This window comes from Nomascus leucogenys, chromosome 19, assembly GCF_006542625.1.
Source record: "Nomascus leucogenys isolate Asia chromosome 19, Asia_NLE_v1, whole genome shotgun sequence".
NCBI classification, from domain to species: Eukaryota; Metazoa; Chordata; class Mammalia; order Primates; family Hylobatidae; genus Nomascus; species Nomascus leucogenys.
Genome location: NC_044399.1, coordinates 24,483,817 through 24,499,546, shown reverse-complemented (window position 1 = coordinate 24,499,546; position 15,730 = coordinate 24,483,817). Strand labels below are relative to the sequence as shown.

General features: G+C 41.7%; 1 protein-coding gene and 1 long non-coding RNA gene across 3 annotated transcripts in view; one reads left to right on the top strand and one right to left on the bottom strand.

The window, feature by feature from the left end:
• Positions 1-3,672, bottom strand: part of LOC115831519 — a 78,939-nt gene extending 75,267 nt beyond the window's left edge. Inside the window, exon 1 of the long non-coding RNA XR_004027013.1 lies at positions 3,551-3,672. This is a non-coding gene — a long non-coding RNA (uncharacterized LOC115831519). The remainder of the gene's footprint in view (positions 1-3,550) is intronic.
• Positions 3,673-3,693: 21 nt separating this feature from the next.
• Positions 3,694-15,730, top strand: part of DNAJC27 (DnaJ heat shock protein family (Hsp40) member C27) — a 28,767-nt gene continuing 16,730 nt past the window's right edge. The window contains exons 1-3 of one of the 2 annotated variants that reach the window (XM_003270587.3): positions 3,694-3,966; positions 8,498-8,580; positions 12,640-12,709. In XM_003270587.3, the coding sequence (XP_003270635.1) occupies positions 3,880-3,966; positions 8,498-8,580; positions 12,640-12,709 (240 nt within the window). In that variant the 5' untranslated portion in view covers positions 3,694-3,879. Of the gene's footprint in view, positions 3,967-4,101; positions 4,229-8,497; positions 8,581-12,639; positions 12,710-15,730 lie in introns of those variants that run through there. The other variant, XM_003270589.4, reaches the window with a different exon arrangement.

Genomic DNA, 15,730 nt, shown 5'->3' with positions numbered 1-15,730 from the left:
ATCCACCGCGTCCGGCCCAGTGTACTTTTCATCACAACCAACTGGAAAGCCCGGATGCCTCAAGACATGACATAGCCAAGGAATTTGGCGCCATCTATTGCTGAAACTGTAAACAACCTCAAGCTAGTAGTTTTGCACAGTCGTTTAGGTTTCATTTCGTTTGCCTTGAAAATTTAGAATGCAAGCTATTCCACAGATATACCCCTGTGGATTTACTGTGGGGATGTGAGGTACCTCAGTGCAGTTTGATTCAAACCACAGGATTTTATAATAGTGCTGTATAAATGCTGCATTTTCTGATTTTGATAAATTACTGTTGCCATGTAGAAGAAAGTCTTTCTGAAGAAACACACATTGAATTATTTATGGATAAAGAAACAAGCTGGCTGGGCACACTGGCTCATGCCTATAATCTCAGCACTTTGGGGGGCTGAAGCAGGAAGACTGCTTGAGCCCAGGAGTTCAAAACCAGACTGGGCAACATAGTGAGACTCCTTCTCTAAAAAAAAAGAAATATATATACATATATTTACATATATAGGTAAATATGACATATATTTATATATGTATATATACACACACTATATATATGTGTATATATGTGTTTATATTTTTTTTGAGCAATTCTCCTGCTTCAGCCTCCCAAGTCACTGGGATTACAGGTGCCTGCCACCACATCTGGCTAAGTTTTGTATTTTTAGTAGAGATGGGGTTTCGCCATGTTGGCAAGGCTGGTCTTGAACTCCTAACCTCAAGTGATCTACCCGTCTTGGCATCCCAAAGTGCTGGGATTATAGGTGTGAGCCACCAAGCTGGGCCTGTGTTTATATCTATCTATATATATCTATCGATTAAAATGTCTGCAAATAAACCTCAAACTACTCAGAAACATTTGAGTATACATGTACATATAGACAGCACAAGTGATAGAAAAAATGGGACAAAATGTTAACAACTGATGAATTTGGATAAAGGGTAGACACGATTTTTTTGGTATCATTCTTGAAACTTTTCTGTGTAAAATTATTTCAAAACAGTTTTGAAAGATGAAACGCAATACTACATTTTCAGGTTTATATTCATATATAGTACAACAATTTTAAATGCCTGGAAATTAAAGCAGCATTCAGATTGCTGCAACTGTTTGTAGAGAGAGAAGAGGGATGTATTGGGAAAGGCCACGCACAGTATCAGTGATGTTTTCTTTTTTCATTTATTTATTTAGAGACAGGGTCCAACTTTGTTGCCCAGGCTGGAGTACAGTGGCACGACCACAGCTCACTGTGACCTCAACCTCCCAGGCTCAGGTGATTCTCCCACCTCAGCCTCCTGAGTGGCTGGGACTACAGGCTTGGGCCACCACACGGCTTTTCTTTTTTCGTAGAGACAGGGTTCTGCCATGTTGCCCAGGCTGATCTCAAACTCCTGGGCTCAAATGATCCACTGGCCTTGGCCTCCCAAGGTGCTAGGATTATGGGGTGGGCTACCATGCCCAGTGGTGATACTTTATTTCTTAAACTGGGTGGGGGATACATGGCTATTCATTCCATTATACTTTATACCTTTAAGTATGTCCAAAATATTTCATAATTTACTTTCTAAAAATATACATTAAAAAGATGTAGGATTTTTCTTAATACATAAAAAAAGTATGAGCAAATGAGAGCATGTAGCTGCTGTTTGCTGGGAGACTACTACGTACTTCCTGTGCATTATCTCCTACAATCCTTATCACCACCTCATGCCTACAACATATGCCAAGATTAAGTGTATCGGGCTGGCTCCAGAATCCATGCTCACACCATACCTCCCAGGTCCATACTATGGAAAAAGCGGCTAACTCGTGCTGATTTTTATTTTTTTATATTCAAAGAGTGGGGGAAAGAAAACAACTTTCTTGCTCTTTCAATTCCAAACTAATTTAATACATACAGTAGAAAATGTAGCTATATACAATAAAATGTCAAAAGCATCAATATGGGCCGGATGCTGTGGCTCATGCCTGTAATCCCAACACTTTGGGAGGCCAAGGCAGGAGGGTCACCTGAGGTCAGGAGTCTGAGACCAGCCGGGCCAATATGGTGAAACCCCGTCTCTATGAAAATACAAAAATTAGCTGGGTATGGTGGTGGGTGTCTGTAATCCCAGCTACTCGGGTGGCTGAGGCAGGTGAATCGCTTGAACCCAGGAGGCAGAGGTTGCAGTGAGCAGAGACTGTGCCACTGCACTCTAGCCTGGGCAACAAGAGTGAAACTCTGTCTCAAAAACAAACAAACAAACAAAAAAACCATCAATATGAAAAAAATAGTAATCAATTTAAATCTCTGGCATGTTTTACTTAGTCTCAACAGCACCATACTTAATCAGTCGTAACAGCTGAAGATTTGACATTTTTATAATTATTCTTCCACAATACCAGTTACCCTATTACAGGGCCAAAGGTGAACTGTCGAAGAAATTAGATGTTTAGTAATCTGATTTATTAAATCATACTGAGAAGTTAGCATGTGGCTTCTTTTAAGCTTTAAAACTATCCAAATTCTAACCAGGACTTAAATTTTATATTTGTAAATAATTTTAGACTCTTCAGTGAATTAAGTTATATTATTTATCAAAACAATCCAGATTAAACTTGTCTTAAAAAAACTTAATGTTTAAAAAATACATTCTAAAATTAAAATGTGGAAAATCTGACTTTACTATGAAATGTTGAGCCTTTGTTCATTGCCTTCCTGTAATGCACTTCCCGTAAGATGTTTAAAGTTAGGTGAGAAAAGAAGCAATGCCACTTTTGTCTTTGGCAGCCATTCTTTTTCAAGGCACTATAAATAATCATTGTCAAGTTCTATTTGTCTTCTGTAACTGAAGATATTCACTGAAAAAAAAATTACCGTTCCTGTCAGACTGACTTTTATTCAAGCAGCTGCTTTTCTCACCCCCTGGAATGACAGCAGAAAAGTGGTTATCTTAGGACTCATTATTCTTCCACTGTTACATTGTCAGCTAAAGGGAAGGGAAGAGCAGACCTTGAGGTCACGTTCGAAGTGAACAGCGGGGACCTGAGGAAACTGACGTCCACAGCTCCAGCCTGGCTTAGCGTTAACACCTAGCAGGCCGAGCCTTTCTCCCACAGAGGAGTCAACAAATCCATCAGAGCTCTGTAACAAGAGGGCCAAGACTAAACACTCTTGCCTTGACTCCAAATAGACAACTCCATTTAAAATAAAAAACAATAGGAGCCAGATTCAGAGTCCCTTCCCGCCCTGCCCAAGGCCCTCTTCCAGAACCAGGGTTCCGACCTCCCACTTTCCTGGCTCTGGGGTCTGCCTCTCGGGGATCTCGAGCAAGGGGAACATAATATTGGAGGGGGAAGAGGAGCAGCAGACCGGCCCATGGAACTTAAAAAGAATCCAGAAAAAAAAAAAAACACTCCCAAACGGACCAGACACTACCAGACCCGCCCTGAAGAGCCAATACATTTCCACCACTCGGCTGCGAAAGCAACAAACGCCTCCCGTCCGGGCGTCCCTGAAAACAAGGCCGCGCTCACCTCGAAGGGTAAACCCAGCCGCCCCCCAACGCCACCTTCCCATCAGGGCACGAGGCCTTAGAAACCCGGTAACTGCAGCCGCGTGTCCAGGGCCTGCAGATGACGTCAGCAGCCCCCGCGCTAGCATCGCGAGACTCCGGTCTCCCTCCCCTGGCTCCCCGCGCTCCCAACCGCCCGCGCCTGCAGCCAGGCAGCGGCGGGGATGGCGAGCAGCGGAGGCGAGGCGGTGACGAGAGCAGCGGGTCCGCCATTGGACGAGGAGGCCTGAAGGACGGGCCAGCGGTGCACAAGAAGAGACCGAGGCGGGTGGCCCCGAGAGAGCCAGGGCCATGGAGGCCAACATGCCGAAGCGGAAGGAGCCCGGGAGGTCTCTCCGCATCAAAGTCATCTCCATGGGCAACGCCGAAGTGGGGAAAGTGAGTACAGCGCGCCGGGAGGGGCGGGTCCCAGCGTGGCGGGGCGACGTGTCCATTGGCTGGAAGGGCGGCCACTCAACAGCCTGGGGCCCGGCCTCCTCTCCGCCCCCGAGCAGGCCCGGGTCTCCGCCGAGGGGTGCGGCTCCGCGAACGAAACTCCGCGACCTTTTTGACCTTTGCGTTGCCCCCTCGTCCTCCGACGTCACTCTCCCGGAGATGGTGTCTGGGATGGCCTCTAAGCCTTGAATGTGCCCCCAAAAGAGTAAGGAGGCCTGGGTCCCCATGAGGGGCCGTCGGCCTAGATACCTTGCCCGCGTTCTAGGGGGCCGTCCGGGACCGGGAAGTGGAGGATGAAAGTTTAGTTCCCCCAGCCGGGCCTGGGAGCCGGCGGAACGGCATGGGGTGCGTGTGAGAATTTGGGGTTCGCGAAATGGTGCCCGGCAACCCAGACTCTGCATTCCCGTCACGAGAGAGCGTAACTGACGTTGACATGTTTCACAGGGGAGGTGCAAGGGATGGCCGGGGTCTGGCGCTGTTTTGTTTTGCGTTGTGTTTTGTTTCTGGTGGTGTCTGGTGGTGTCCCCATATCTGTTAGTTCCACCGCCCTTCTCTCTGCCCCATCTGTGGTTAATCAGCTATAAACTCTCCTTTAGAATGTGGGGAGGGAAGGCCAGAGGTAACCTGAGGCCTTTTCCCTTATGAATTCCAAGACGGCCTCCTCTTCACTGAAATTCTTTCCTTTTGGGCAAGTGGAAGCTGTTGGTTAAGAACTTCCCAAGGTCATCAAATCAGTGACCGAGAAAAGATTAGAACCTAAGTCTTCACATTCCCACTGCGGTGCTCTTTCCATCGTTGTATGCGTTCAAAATCAACTCCGAAAGAGCTGTTAAGGCAGTGCCTAGTCCCGTGCCTGGCACCCAGGAGATGCTCAGTAAATGTTTACTTAGTGTTTTTTATTTCTATGTAGCATGATCCCGTACTACTTATGTGTGTATGTGCTAGCATAGTATTCACTGAAAGTCAACATTTTTTTGAACGTCAGCTGTGTACGAGGTTTTTGTTTGTTTGTTTTTTTAAGCCTGTAGGGACTGGGCACGGTAGCTCAGGCCTGTAATACACCAGCATTTTGGCAGGCCGAGGCTGGCGGATCACTTGCGATCAGGAGTTCATGACCAGCATAGTGAAACCGTGTCTCTACTAAAAATGCAAAATTAGCCAGACATGGTGGTGCACGCCTTTAATCCCAGCTACTTGGGAGGCTGAGGCGGGAGAATCGCTTAAGCCGGGGAGGCAGAGGCTGCAGTGAGCCGAGATCACGCCATTGCACTCCAGCCTGGGCAGCAGAGTGAGACTCCGTCTCAAAAAAAAAAAAAAAAAGTAATTTTACTGTGCCTAATGATACAACATTAGAAGCAGCTCAGAATGCCTAGTGTCACCACATCTACTTAACATTTTTCTAGTTTTATTAGCCAGTGCAATTAGACAAGAGCAAGAGAATATAAAAATATTAGAAAAGAGAAGGTAAAATTAACATTATTTGCTAATAATGCGATTGTTTACCTGGAAACCCAAAGAGAATTAACTGAAAAACTATTAGAAACATTATAAAAATTCAATAAAGCAAAATTAATACCCACAAATTAATAACTTTATTGTGTCCAAATTATATTCAGTTGGAATATGTAATTGAAAAACAATTTTCGTTTATAGTTACAACAAAAATAAAGTTCGTAGGTTTAAACTTAACATGAAATAGGCAGCACCTATATGAAGACAAGTTTCAAACTCTACGAAGGGATATAAATTACTTAGGCAAATGGAAAGATATACTTTTTCCTTAGATAGGATTACGCAATATTGTATAGATGTGAATTACTCAACCTACAAATGAAATTCAATTCCAGTGAAAACATCAATAAGGGTTTTTTTTTCCCAGAACATAATGCAAGACTACTAAAGTCTTTATGAAAAATTAATGTGAAAACAACAAGAAAAAAAATAGAAGTGAAAGAAGACTAACTGTATCAGCCATTTAAAAATATTTTTCAGGCCGGGCGCGGTGGCTCACGCCTGTAATTCTAGCACTTTGGGAGGCCGAGGCAGGCGGATTGCCTGAGCTCAGGAGTTCGAGAGCCTGGGCAACATGGTGAAACTCCACCTCTACTAAAATACAAAAAATTAGCCAGGCGTGGTGGCGCACGCTTGTAGTCCCAGCTACTCAGGAGGCTGAGGCAAGAGAGTTGCCTTGAACCTGGGAGGCGGAGGTTGCAGTGAGCCCAGATCGTGCCACTGCACTCCGGCCTGGGCGACAGAGTGAGACTGTCTCTAAAAAGAAAAAAAAATTTTTTTTCACTGTGATGATGGTTTTTCAACGTTCACAATTTCCACCAGAAAGATTTTCCTTAGTGTTGGGTAAACCTTCCTTGGATGTCTGTGAGAGCTTTGCATGCATTCGCATGTTGGTTTCTGTGATGTATACAAGTAGACCCCCATCTTACAAATAGGAAACTATGCCATGATAACTGAGCCTTGACACCATCACGTTCTCCAGTTTGTGTTTGGTGTTGGAAGTTAAAACATGATTCCCTTTTCAAGTTTGGTTCTTGAGAGACTCACATGGTGTTGCTCAAGTACGTTTTGTGACAGGCAATAGCATCTTAAGAATTCGTAAGTCCAAGAAGGGACTTGCACCTGATCTCCCTGAAGATCTCTACCATTTAATTAAGAAGTAGTTATTGTTCAAAAGCATCTTGAGATGAACAGAAAGGATAAGGATGCTAAATTCTGTCTTGATTTCTGATAGAGAGGTAGAGTCACCCTTTGGCTCAATATTTGTAAGACCAAGCAAATCCTCCCTCCCAATTGGAAATGAGTAATCTACAGCCTCTGTCCTGGTCATATAAATTTATCTATGTACTCAAGCAATAAAATGATTGTTTAATTTAAAAAAAAATTTTTTTCAAGCTACCAAACTTTTCCCATTGGTATTGGGAAGGAAATATGGAGACATCAGTGGAACAGAGTAGAGTCCAGTAATAAACCCAAATACATAAGGAAATTCAGTTTACAACAAATGTAGTAAAATTATGGGAAAATAGAGACCATTTAGTAAATATTGTTGGAACAACTATCTACTATTTGAGAGTAGGTTGGATTCCTATTACATTCCTTTCTCAAAAATAAATCTAGGCCGGACACGGTGGTTCACACCTGTAATCTCAGCACTTTGGGAGACCGAGGCAGGCGGTTCACGAGGTCAGATCGAGACCATCCTGGCCAACATGGTGAAACCCCATCTCTACAAAATAATAATAATAATAATAATAAATAAATAAATTCTAGATGGATAAAAGATTAAAGTGTAACTTTTTAAAAAACTTATTATTTTGCCTTCGTTGTAAAAGTAACACATACTTACTCACTTTAAAGGATTTGGAAAATATAGGCTGATATACAGGTAAAGCATTTTAAAGTTAAAAATTAAGGAATGCCTTAGTAAATAATCATTGACTCAAACAGCAAATTAAAACAAATGACAAAGTAACTAGCAAGCAATGAAAAGGAGGGAATATTTGCATATCACAGACTATTGTGCAACCATAAAAAAGTGAGTAGAGCTATTTTAAAGTTAACTTGGGAACCATAATTTATTATTGTGAAGAGAGAAAAGCAAACTCTAGAAGTATGTACAATGCTCTATGAAGTGAGTACTTTTTACTGCAAGTAGGACAAACGCAATTCAATTGATTTAACAGGAAATTTTTTTTCTCTCTTTGAGACAGGGTCTCCCTCTGCCACCCAGGTTGGAGTGCAGTGGCACCATCGTGGCTCACTGCAGCCTCTCCTCCTAAGCTCAAAAAAAATAAAAAATAGAAGGAACTAATCTAAAGATATTTGGAGATGTGGATCTGGTCTTGGCAGTGAGGTCAAGGCTAGACAGATATTTTGGTGGTATCATTGAAAGCATAAGAATAGAAGACATCTTCAAAAGAAAAGAGCACAGGATTGAGAACTCAACTGAAAACATGCATATTTAGTAATAAGGGAAGAATTTAAAAATAATTTTTCTTAAAATCTTTTAATACTTGTTTCAGTTATTTTATAGTTTTGTCTTTTTTTTTTTTTTAGATAAGAGTTCACTCTTACCACCCAGGCTAGAGTGCAATGGCAGCAATCTCAGCTCACTGCAACCTCCGCCTCCCAGGTTTACGCAATTCTCCTGCCTCAGCCTCCTGAGTAGCTGGGATTACAGGTGCCTGCCACCATGCCCGGCTGATTTTTGTATTTTTGTAGAGACGGGGTTTCGCCATGTTGGCCAGGCTAATCTTGAACTCCTGACCTCAGGTGATCCGCCTGCCTTGGCCTCCAAAAGTGCTGAGATTACAGACGTGAGCCACCGTGCCCCGCCACTTTTGTCTTTTGAAAATACTTTCATAGTGATGAATAGAGGAACCATAATGAAGAAATATACTTATTCTGTATGTGTTCTCACTATATGTTTACTAAATGCCTGTATTTTTTACCTTTTTAGAGCTGTATTATAAAGCGATACTGTGAGAAAAGATTCGTATCTAAATACCTGGCAACAATTGGAATTGACTATGGAGTCACAAAGTAAGTATATTGTTTCCCTGGGTTTGTAAGTTACACAGAAGTTCAGAACTTTCCAAAATGATCTATATTTACATCAGTGCTCTTGTGTAGGTAATCTTGAAATGGAGACTTTGAAGGTAAGTTGGGAAAGATAGGAATAGTAGACCTTTACAGGTATCTAGTAATCATGTAATTCATTCAGCCCATGTATTGGTATTGAGCACATCCCATTCACCAGGCCTCATGTTAGGTGTAGGCTACAGCAATGAACATGTCAACACAAAGCCTAAATGGCAGGTGTAACTTTCCAGGAAACATGTTTTTATATTAGCAGGTCCTTCCAGCAGGTGTGTTTTTAGAGCATTTTGAAATATTCTCTCTAAAAAGTCTATAAATATTGTGTGGAACGTTTTCTACCAGAGAACTTTTTTTGTTGGTTTATGATCTTCATAGCTATTAGAATCCAGCAAAAATGGGCCAGATGCAGTGGCTCACACCTGTAATCCCAGCACTTTGGGAGGCCAAGGCGGGCGGATCATGAGGTCAGGAGTTCAAGACCAGCCTGACCAACACAGTGAAACCCGTCTCTAAGAAAAATGCCAGGTGTGGTGGCACACGCCTGTAGTCCCAGCTACTCAGGATGCTGAGGCAGGAGAATCACTTGAACCCGGGAGGCAGAGGTTGCAGTGAGCTGAGACCATGCCATTGCACTCCAGCCTGGGCGACAGTGAGACTTCATCCCAAAAAAAGAAAAAAACAATGAATTGGGAAAAGTAAAGTTGGGTCCAATTGGAGATTTATCTGGAGATGAGTCAGGAGGGGGTTGAGTTTGAAGAGTTGGATATAATTAGCAGGAAATAGCCATGCAGTAGAACTGGGGTAGATAGCATACTCCCTAAACATGAAATTTCAGGCGTTCACTATCTTGGCCCCACTCTGGCCTTCCCCCTTTTGTCTTTTCCGTTACACACTTTACTTTCCATCCACACTGAACTGCTACCCTCAGACTTCTACCTCAGCACCATTATCCAGCCTGTCCACTTGGAACACCCCTGCCAATTTCTCCAAGATACAAACATTCTCCTGTTCCCGTAAGGTCTTCTAAACATGCCCTTTATTGGTCAGGACTCTTTTTGGTTGCAAATGACAGAAATCCTAAAGTTCTCTGTGCTATTTATGGTACTTACCAAAAATTGCCTTGTATTGTTATTATTTGTATATGTGTAATGTCTCCTGCTAGATTATAAGCTCCCTGAAAATTTATTAGTATAAATTTTCTCCAAGTGCCTGGCATAGTGCTTATACCTAATAGGTACTCAACAAATATTTATTGTTAGGTAAGATAGATACATCTAAAGAGGAAGTTTGCCAGATTAGACTATGAGGGCAATATTTAAGAAGGTAGACTAAAGTTGTGACATATAGCTAGCTGAATGTTGATTAGGTGAAGAGTGGAGTCAAGTTCAGATATACCCTTCATGGCTTTTTTGTTTTGTTTTGTTTTGTTTTGTTTTGTTTGAGACGGAGTCTTTCTCTGTCCCCCAGGCTGGAGTGCAGTGGCGCGATCTCGGCTCACTGCAAGCTCCGCCTCCTGGGTTCACGCCATTCTCCTGCCTCAGCCTCCGGAGTAGCTGGGACTACAGGTGCCCACCAACACACCCGGCTAATTTTTTGTATTTTTAGTAGAGACGGGGTTTCACCGTGTTAGCCAGGATGGTCTCGATCTCCTGACCTTGTGATCTGCCCGCCTCGGCCTCCCAAAGTGCTGGATTACAGGTTTGAGCCACCGCGCCCGGCACCTTCATGGCTTTTTAAAGTGGCCCCAGTAAATGGTAAAGTAAAACTCAACAGTTCTGTGTAATGCTCTTATAGCACCATTTTTCAACTGACAGCAGCAGAGGGTATTTCTGCAAATTTTCTTTAAAGAATGAAAATTATAGCTCTTGGCAGTGAAATGTATGAAGCTCTTCATTTGAAATTCACATTTCTGGCTTGGCACAATGGCTCATGCTTGTAATCCTAGCACTTTGGGAGGCCAAGGCGGGCAGATCACCTGAGGCCCGGAGTTTGAGACCAGCCTGGCCAACATGGTGAAACCCCGTCTCTACTAAAAATACAAAAATTAGCCAGACGTGGTGGCAGTTGCCTATAATCCCAACTACCTGGGAGACTGAGGTGGGAGAATCACTTGAACCCAGGAGGCAGAGGTTGCAGTGAGCCAAGATTACGCCACTGCACTCCAGCCTGGGCAACAGGGTGAGACTCCTTCTCAAAAATAAATAAAAATAAAAATGAAATTCACATTCTTTGTTTTTTTTTTCCCTGAGACAGAGTTTCGCTCTTGTCGCTCAGGCTGGAGTGCAGTGGTGCGATCTTGGCTCACTGCAACCTCAGCTTGCTGCAACTTTTGCCTCCCAGGTTTAAGTGATTCTCCTGCCTCAGCCTCCCAAGTAGCTGGGATTACAGGCGTGTGTCACCACACCCAGCTAATTTTTGTATTCTTAGTAGAGACAGGGTTTCACCATGTTGGCCAGGCTGGTCTCAAACTCCTGACCTCGTGATCCGTCTGCCTTGGCCTCCCAAAGTGCTGGGATTACAGGTGTGAGCCACCGCATCCAGCCTGAAATTTACCTTTCTTTCTAGTTTTCTTTTCCTCTTTCCTGCTTGAAAGCATAGGATTTCATCAGTGATATAGTAGGACATCCTATTTAAGATAGTTTTGTTCTGAATTCATATAAGTAGCTAGTTTATTTATCTAAGATGTGAGAATTACCATATTATGCCAAAGGACCGTGGTATATTCAACAGACTATTTTGTTTCTGGCAGAAATTTTTTTGGAAGAGATGTTTGTCCCATGATGAGTCAGGAGGATATAATTGACAGAAACCTATTTCAAACCAACTTAAGCAAAATAAAAGAAAATGGATATTGATCAGTTCATGTAATCTAGCAACAAGGATTCAGCTGGGCCTCAGAGATGGCTGGAATCATAGGGAATATAGATAGGTCATTTTACTATATCTCTCTCCCTCTCTACCTGTTGGCCTGGAATAACTTTTAAACATTCATCTTTGTGTTTTTCTTTAGTGTTTGAATTATTTCTTTTTCTTTTTTTTTTTTTTTTTTTTTGAGACGGAGTCTCACTCAGTCGCCCAGGTTGGAGTGCAGTGGTGTGATCTCGGCTCACCACAAGCTCCACCTCCTGGGTTCATGCCATTCTCCTGCCTCAGCCTCCCGAGTAGCTGGGACTACAGGTGCCCACCACCACGCCTGGCTAATTTTTTAAATTTTTTTAGTAAGGACGGGGTTTCACCGTGTTAGCCAGGATGGTCTCGATCTCCTGACCTCGTGATCCACCCGTCGTGGCCTCCCATGGTGCTGGGATTACAGACGTGAGCCACCGCCCCCAGCCTAGTGTTTGAATTATTTCTAATGTTCCTTTATCATTTTCCAATGGTGATTTTTCATAAAAAAAAAAAAGACTAGAAACAAATATGCTATGATGTTAACAGTAGTTAATCCTAATATGAATGGTTATTGTTTCCTCTTTGGTTTTATTCTTTATTTCCAAATATCTGAAAACAAATTCACTATTGCTCTTGCTCAAATAAAGATCACAAGAAAATTAAACAGACATCATTAATATACATCTTTGTTATTCTACTATGTGATAACCAAATATAACCAGTGGTAATTAAGCTGTCTCTTACTAAGTGAAATAAAACTTTTCATTTTACTTCATCTTGCTCCTACTTATCCCAAATCAATTTTTCTTAATACCATAGTAATAGCTACCCTTTGTTGGTTGGGAGCTGTGGACCAAAGTTTCTAGAAGTGAAGGTGAAAGTAAAGTAATTGAGAATGCCTACTCCATGTGGGTTCAGTGTTCTTGGGATAAGAAGGCAGGATCATCTGTCAGGTTGCTGACTGCTATTGTAAAGATGATCTGGAATGAAGAAGAGGCACTAAGAAAGCTTCTTAAATTGCACACACATATCCTTTTGAAATTTATAAATGATATTAAGGTAAATGGAGAAACCATGACTTTCTTTCGGATTGTTTCCATTTGAACATTTCAGGGTACACGTCAGAGACAGAGAAATCAAAGTTAACATCTTTGATATGGCTGGACATCCCTTCTTCTATGAGGTAAGAAAGCCTTTTTGACAAAACTTATATCCAGTATTGTTGGTGGTTTGGGGAGAGATCCAGAATTATATGAAACAACAATATTGATATCATGTGTAAAATTGCATAATTTTAGCTTGATCGTGGCTTGCCTTCAGAGCCTTAAGTTAATAGACACCTGTTCATCTTTTAGGTTATCCTGTTAAATAGCGGTAGGAAATTTCATTGCCAATATTTCAAACGTTTCGATGAGACATTTTGACTTTCAGAGGACTTCTGCTTTTTACCTCATACTTTAGCCTAAAATGTGAGAAAAAAAAAATTACATTTATGCTTGTACTTAAGAACTCAGTGATGTGACTTCTTTCACAGCAGGGTACTGGGGTGATGGTTCCTATTCATGCCTAGTCATCTGCATTCTTTCCAGAGAAGAAGCCAAAGCAACTACTTGATTTATTTTCATCTGCTTAACAGCTCTAAGTAATCCCCAAATGAATCTCATGACCATTCTCTTTTGTTTTTCCTTCCTTGGGCTTTTTCATTTTTCTTAAGGAGGTTTTTTGCTCTTTTCTGGTTTGGCCGTTTCACTTCTGCCTTTATCTTTATCATTTCCTTCTCTCTGCTTGCTTTAAGCTTATTTTGCTCTTTTTGTTTTAGATTCTTGAGGTGGGATCTTAGATTACTGATTTGAGACTTTTTCCTTTTTTAATAAATTCATTTAATGCTACATATTTCCCTCTCAGCACAGCTTTGTGTCCCACAAATTCTGAGATGCTGTATTTTCATTTTCATTCAGTTCAATGTATTTTTTTAATTTCCCTTGAGACTTTCTGTTTGATGCATGAGTTACTTAGAAGTGTGTTATTCAGGCCGGGTGCAGTAGCTCACGCCTGTAATCTCAGCACTTTGGGAGGCCGAGAAGGGTGGATCACCTGAGGTTAGGAATTCGAGACCAGCCTGGCCAACATGGCGAAACCCGTTCTCTACTAAAAACACAAAAATCAGCCGGGTGTGGTGGCTCATCCCTGTAATTCCAGCTTCTCAGGAGGCTGAGGCAGGAGAATCGTTTGAACAGGCGGAGGTTGCAGGGATCCAAAATCGCGCCACTTCACTCCAGCCTGGGTGAAAGAGTGAAACTCTATCTCAAAAAAGAGAGTGTGTTATTCAAAAACAAACAAAAAAACACAAAAAAACAAAAGAAAAAAGTATGTTGTTTAGTTTCCAAGTGTTAGGAGATTTTCCTGTTAATCCTTCTGTTACTGATTTCTAGTTTGATTCCATTGTGATCAGAGGCTGCCTCAGTGATGATGGCTGCTGACTGATGAGGGTGGTGGTTGATGTGGCAGTTTCTTAAAATAAGACAACAATAAAGTTTGCCACATTGATTGACTCTTCCTTTCATGAAAGATTTCTCTGTACCATGCAATGCTATTTGACAGCATCACCCACATGAGAACTTCATTCAAAATTGGAATCAATTCAGTTAAACTCTGCTGCTGCTTTATCAACTAAGTTTATGTAATATTCTAAATTATTGGTTGTCATTTCAACATTGTTCATAGCATCTTCACTAGGAGTAGATTCCATCTCAAGAAACCACTTTCTTTGCTCATTGATATGAAGCAACTCCTTATTTATTTTTTATCGTGAGACTGCAGTAATTCAGTCACATCTTCAGGCCCTACTTCTAATTCTAGTTCTCTTCCTATTTCCACCACATCTGCAGTTACTTCCTCCACTGATGTCTTGAACTCCCCCAGAGTTATCTGTAAGGGTTGGAATCAACTTCCAAACTCTTGTTAAGGTTGATACTTTGACCTCTGCCCTGAATCACGAATGTTCTTAATGGCATCTAGAATGGTGAATGCTTTCTACAAGGTTTTCAATTTGTTTTGCCTAGAGTAATCACTATGGCAGCTGTAGCCTTGCAAAATGTATTTTTTAAACAGTAAGACTTCAAAATCAAAATTATTCCTTGATCCATGGGTTGCAGAATGGATGTTGTGTTAGCAGGCACAACAAAAACAGCTTTAATCTCCTTGTACGTCTCCATCAGAACTCTTGGGTAACTAGGTGCATTGTGAATGAGCAGTAATATTTTGAAAGGAATCTTTTTTTCTGAGTAGTAGATCTCAATAGTGGGCTTAAAATACTCAGTAAACTATGCTTAAACAGATGTGCTGTCATCCAGACCTTGCTGTTCCATTTATAGAGCACAGGCAGAGTAGATTTAGCATAATTCTTAAGGGCCCTAGGATTTTCATTATGGCAAATGAGCATCAGCTCATATAGCCTGTAACAGCTCTGTTACCCGTAACAAGAGAGTCAGCTTGTCCTTTGAAGCTTTTGAAGCCAGGCATTGACTTTTCCTCTCTAGCCTTGAAAGTCCTAGATATCATCTTCTTCTATTAGATCTATCTATTCCAAGGCTGTTTCATCTACGTTGAAAATCTATTGCTTTGATTAGCCACCTTCATCAATGATCTTAGCTAGATATTTTGAATAACTTGCAGCACTACATCAGCACGTGCTGCTTCATGTTGCCCTTTTATGTTACGAAGATGGCTTCTTTCCTTAAACCTCATGAACCAACAACTGCTAGCTTCCAATTTTTCCTCTGCAGCTTCCTCATCTCTCTAAGCCTTCATGGAAATGAAGAGAGTTAGAGACTTGCTGTGCATTAGGTTTTGGCTTAAGAGAAGGTTGTGGCTGGTTTGGACTTCTATCCAGACCACTAATGCTTTCTCCGTATCAGCAATATGCTGTCTCACTTTCTTATCATTCATGTGTTCACTAGAGTAGCACTTTTAATTTCATTCAAGAAGTTTTCCTTTGCATTCATAACTTGGCTAGCTGTTTGGTACAAAGGGCCCAGCTTTTAGCCTATCTGTTTTCGAAATGCCTTCCTCACTAAGCTTAATCATTTAAAGGTTTTGATTTTAAATGAGAGATACATGACTCTTCCTTTTACTTGAACACTTAGATGCCGTTGTATTGTTACTAATTGGCCTACTTTCAATATTGTTTTGTCTCAGGGAATAG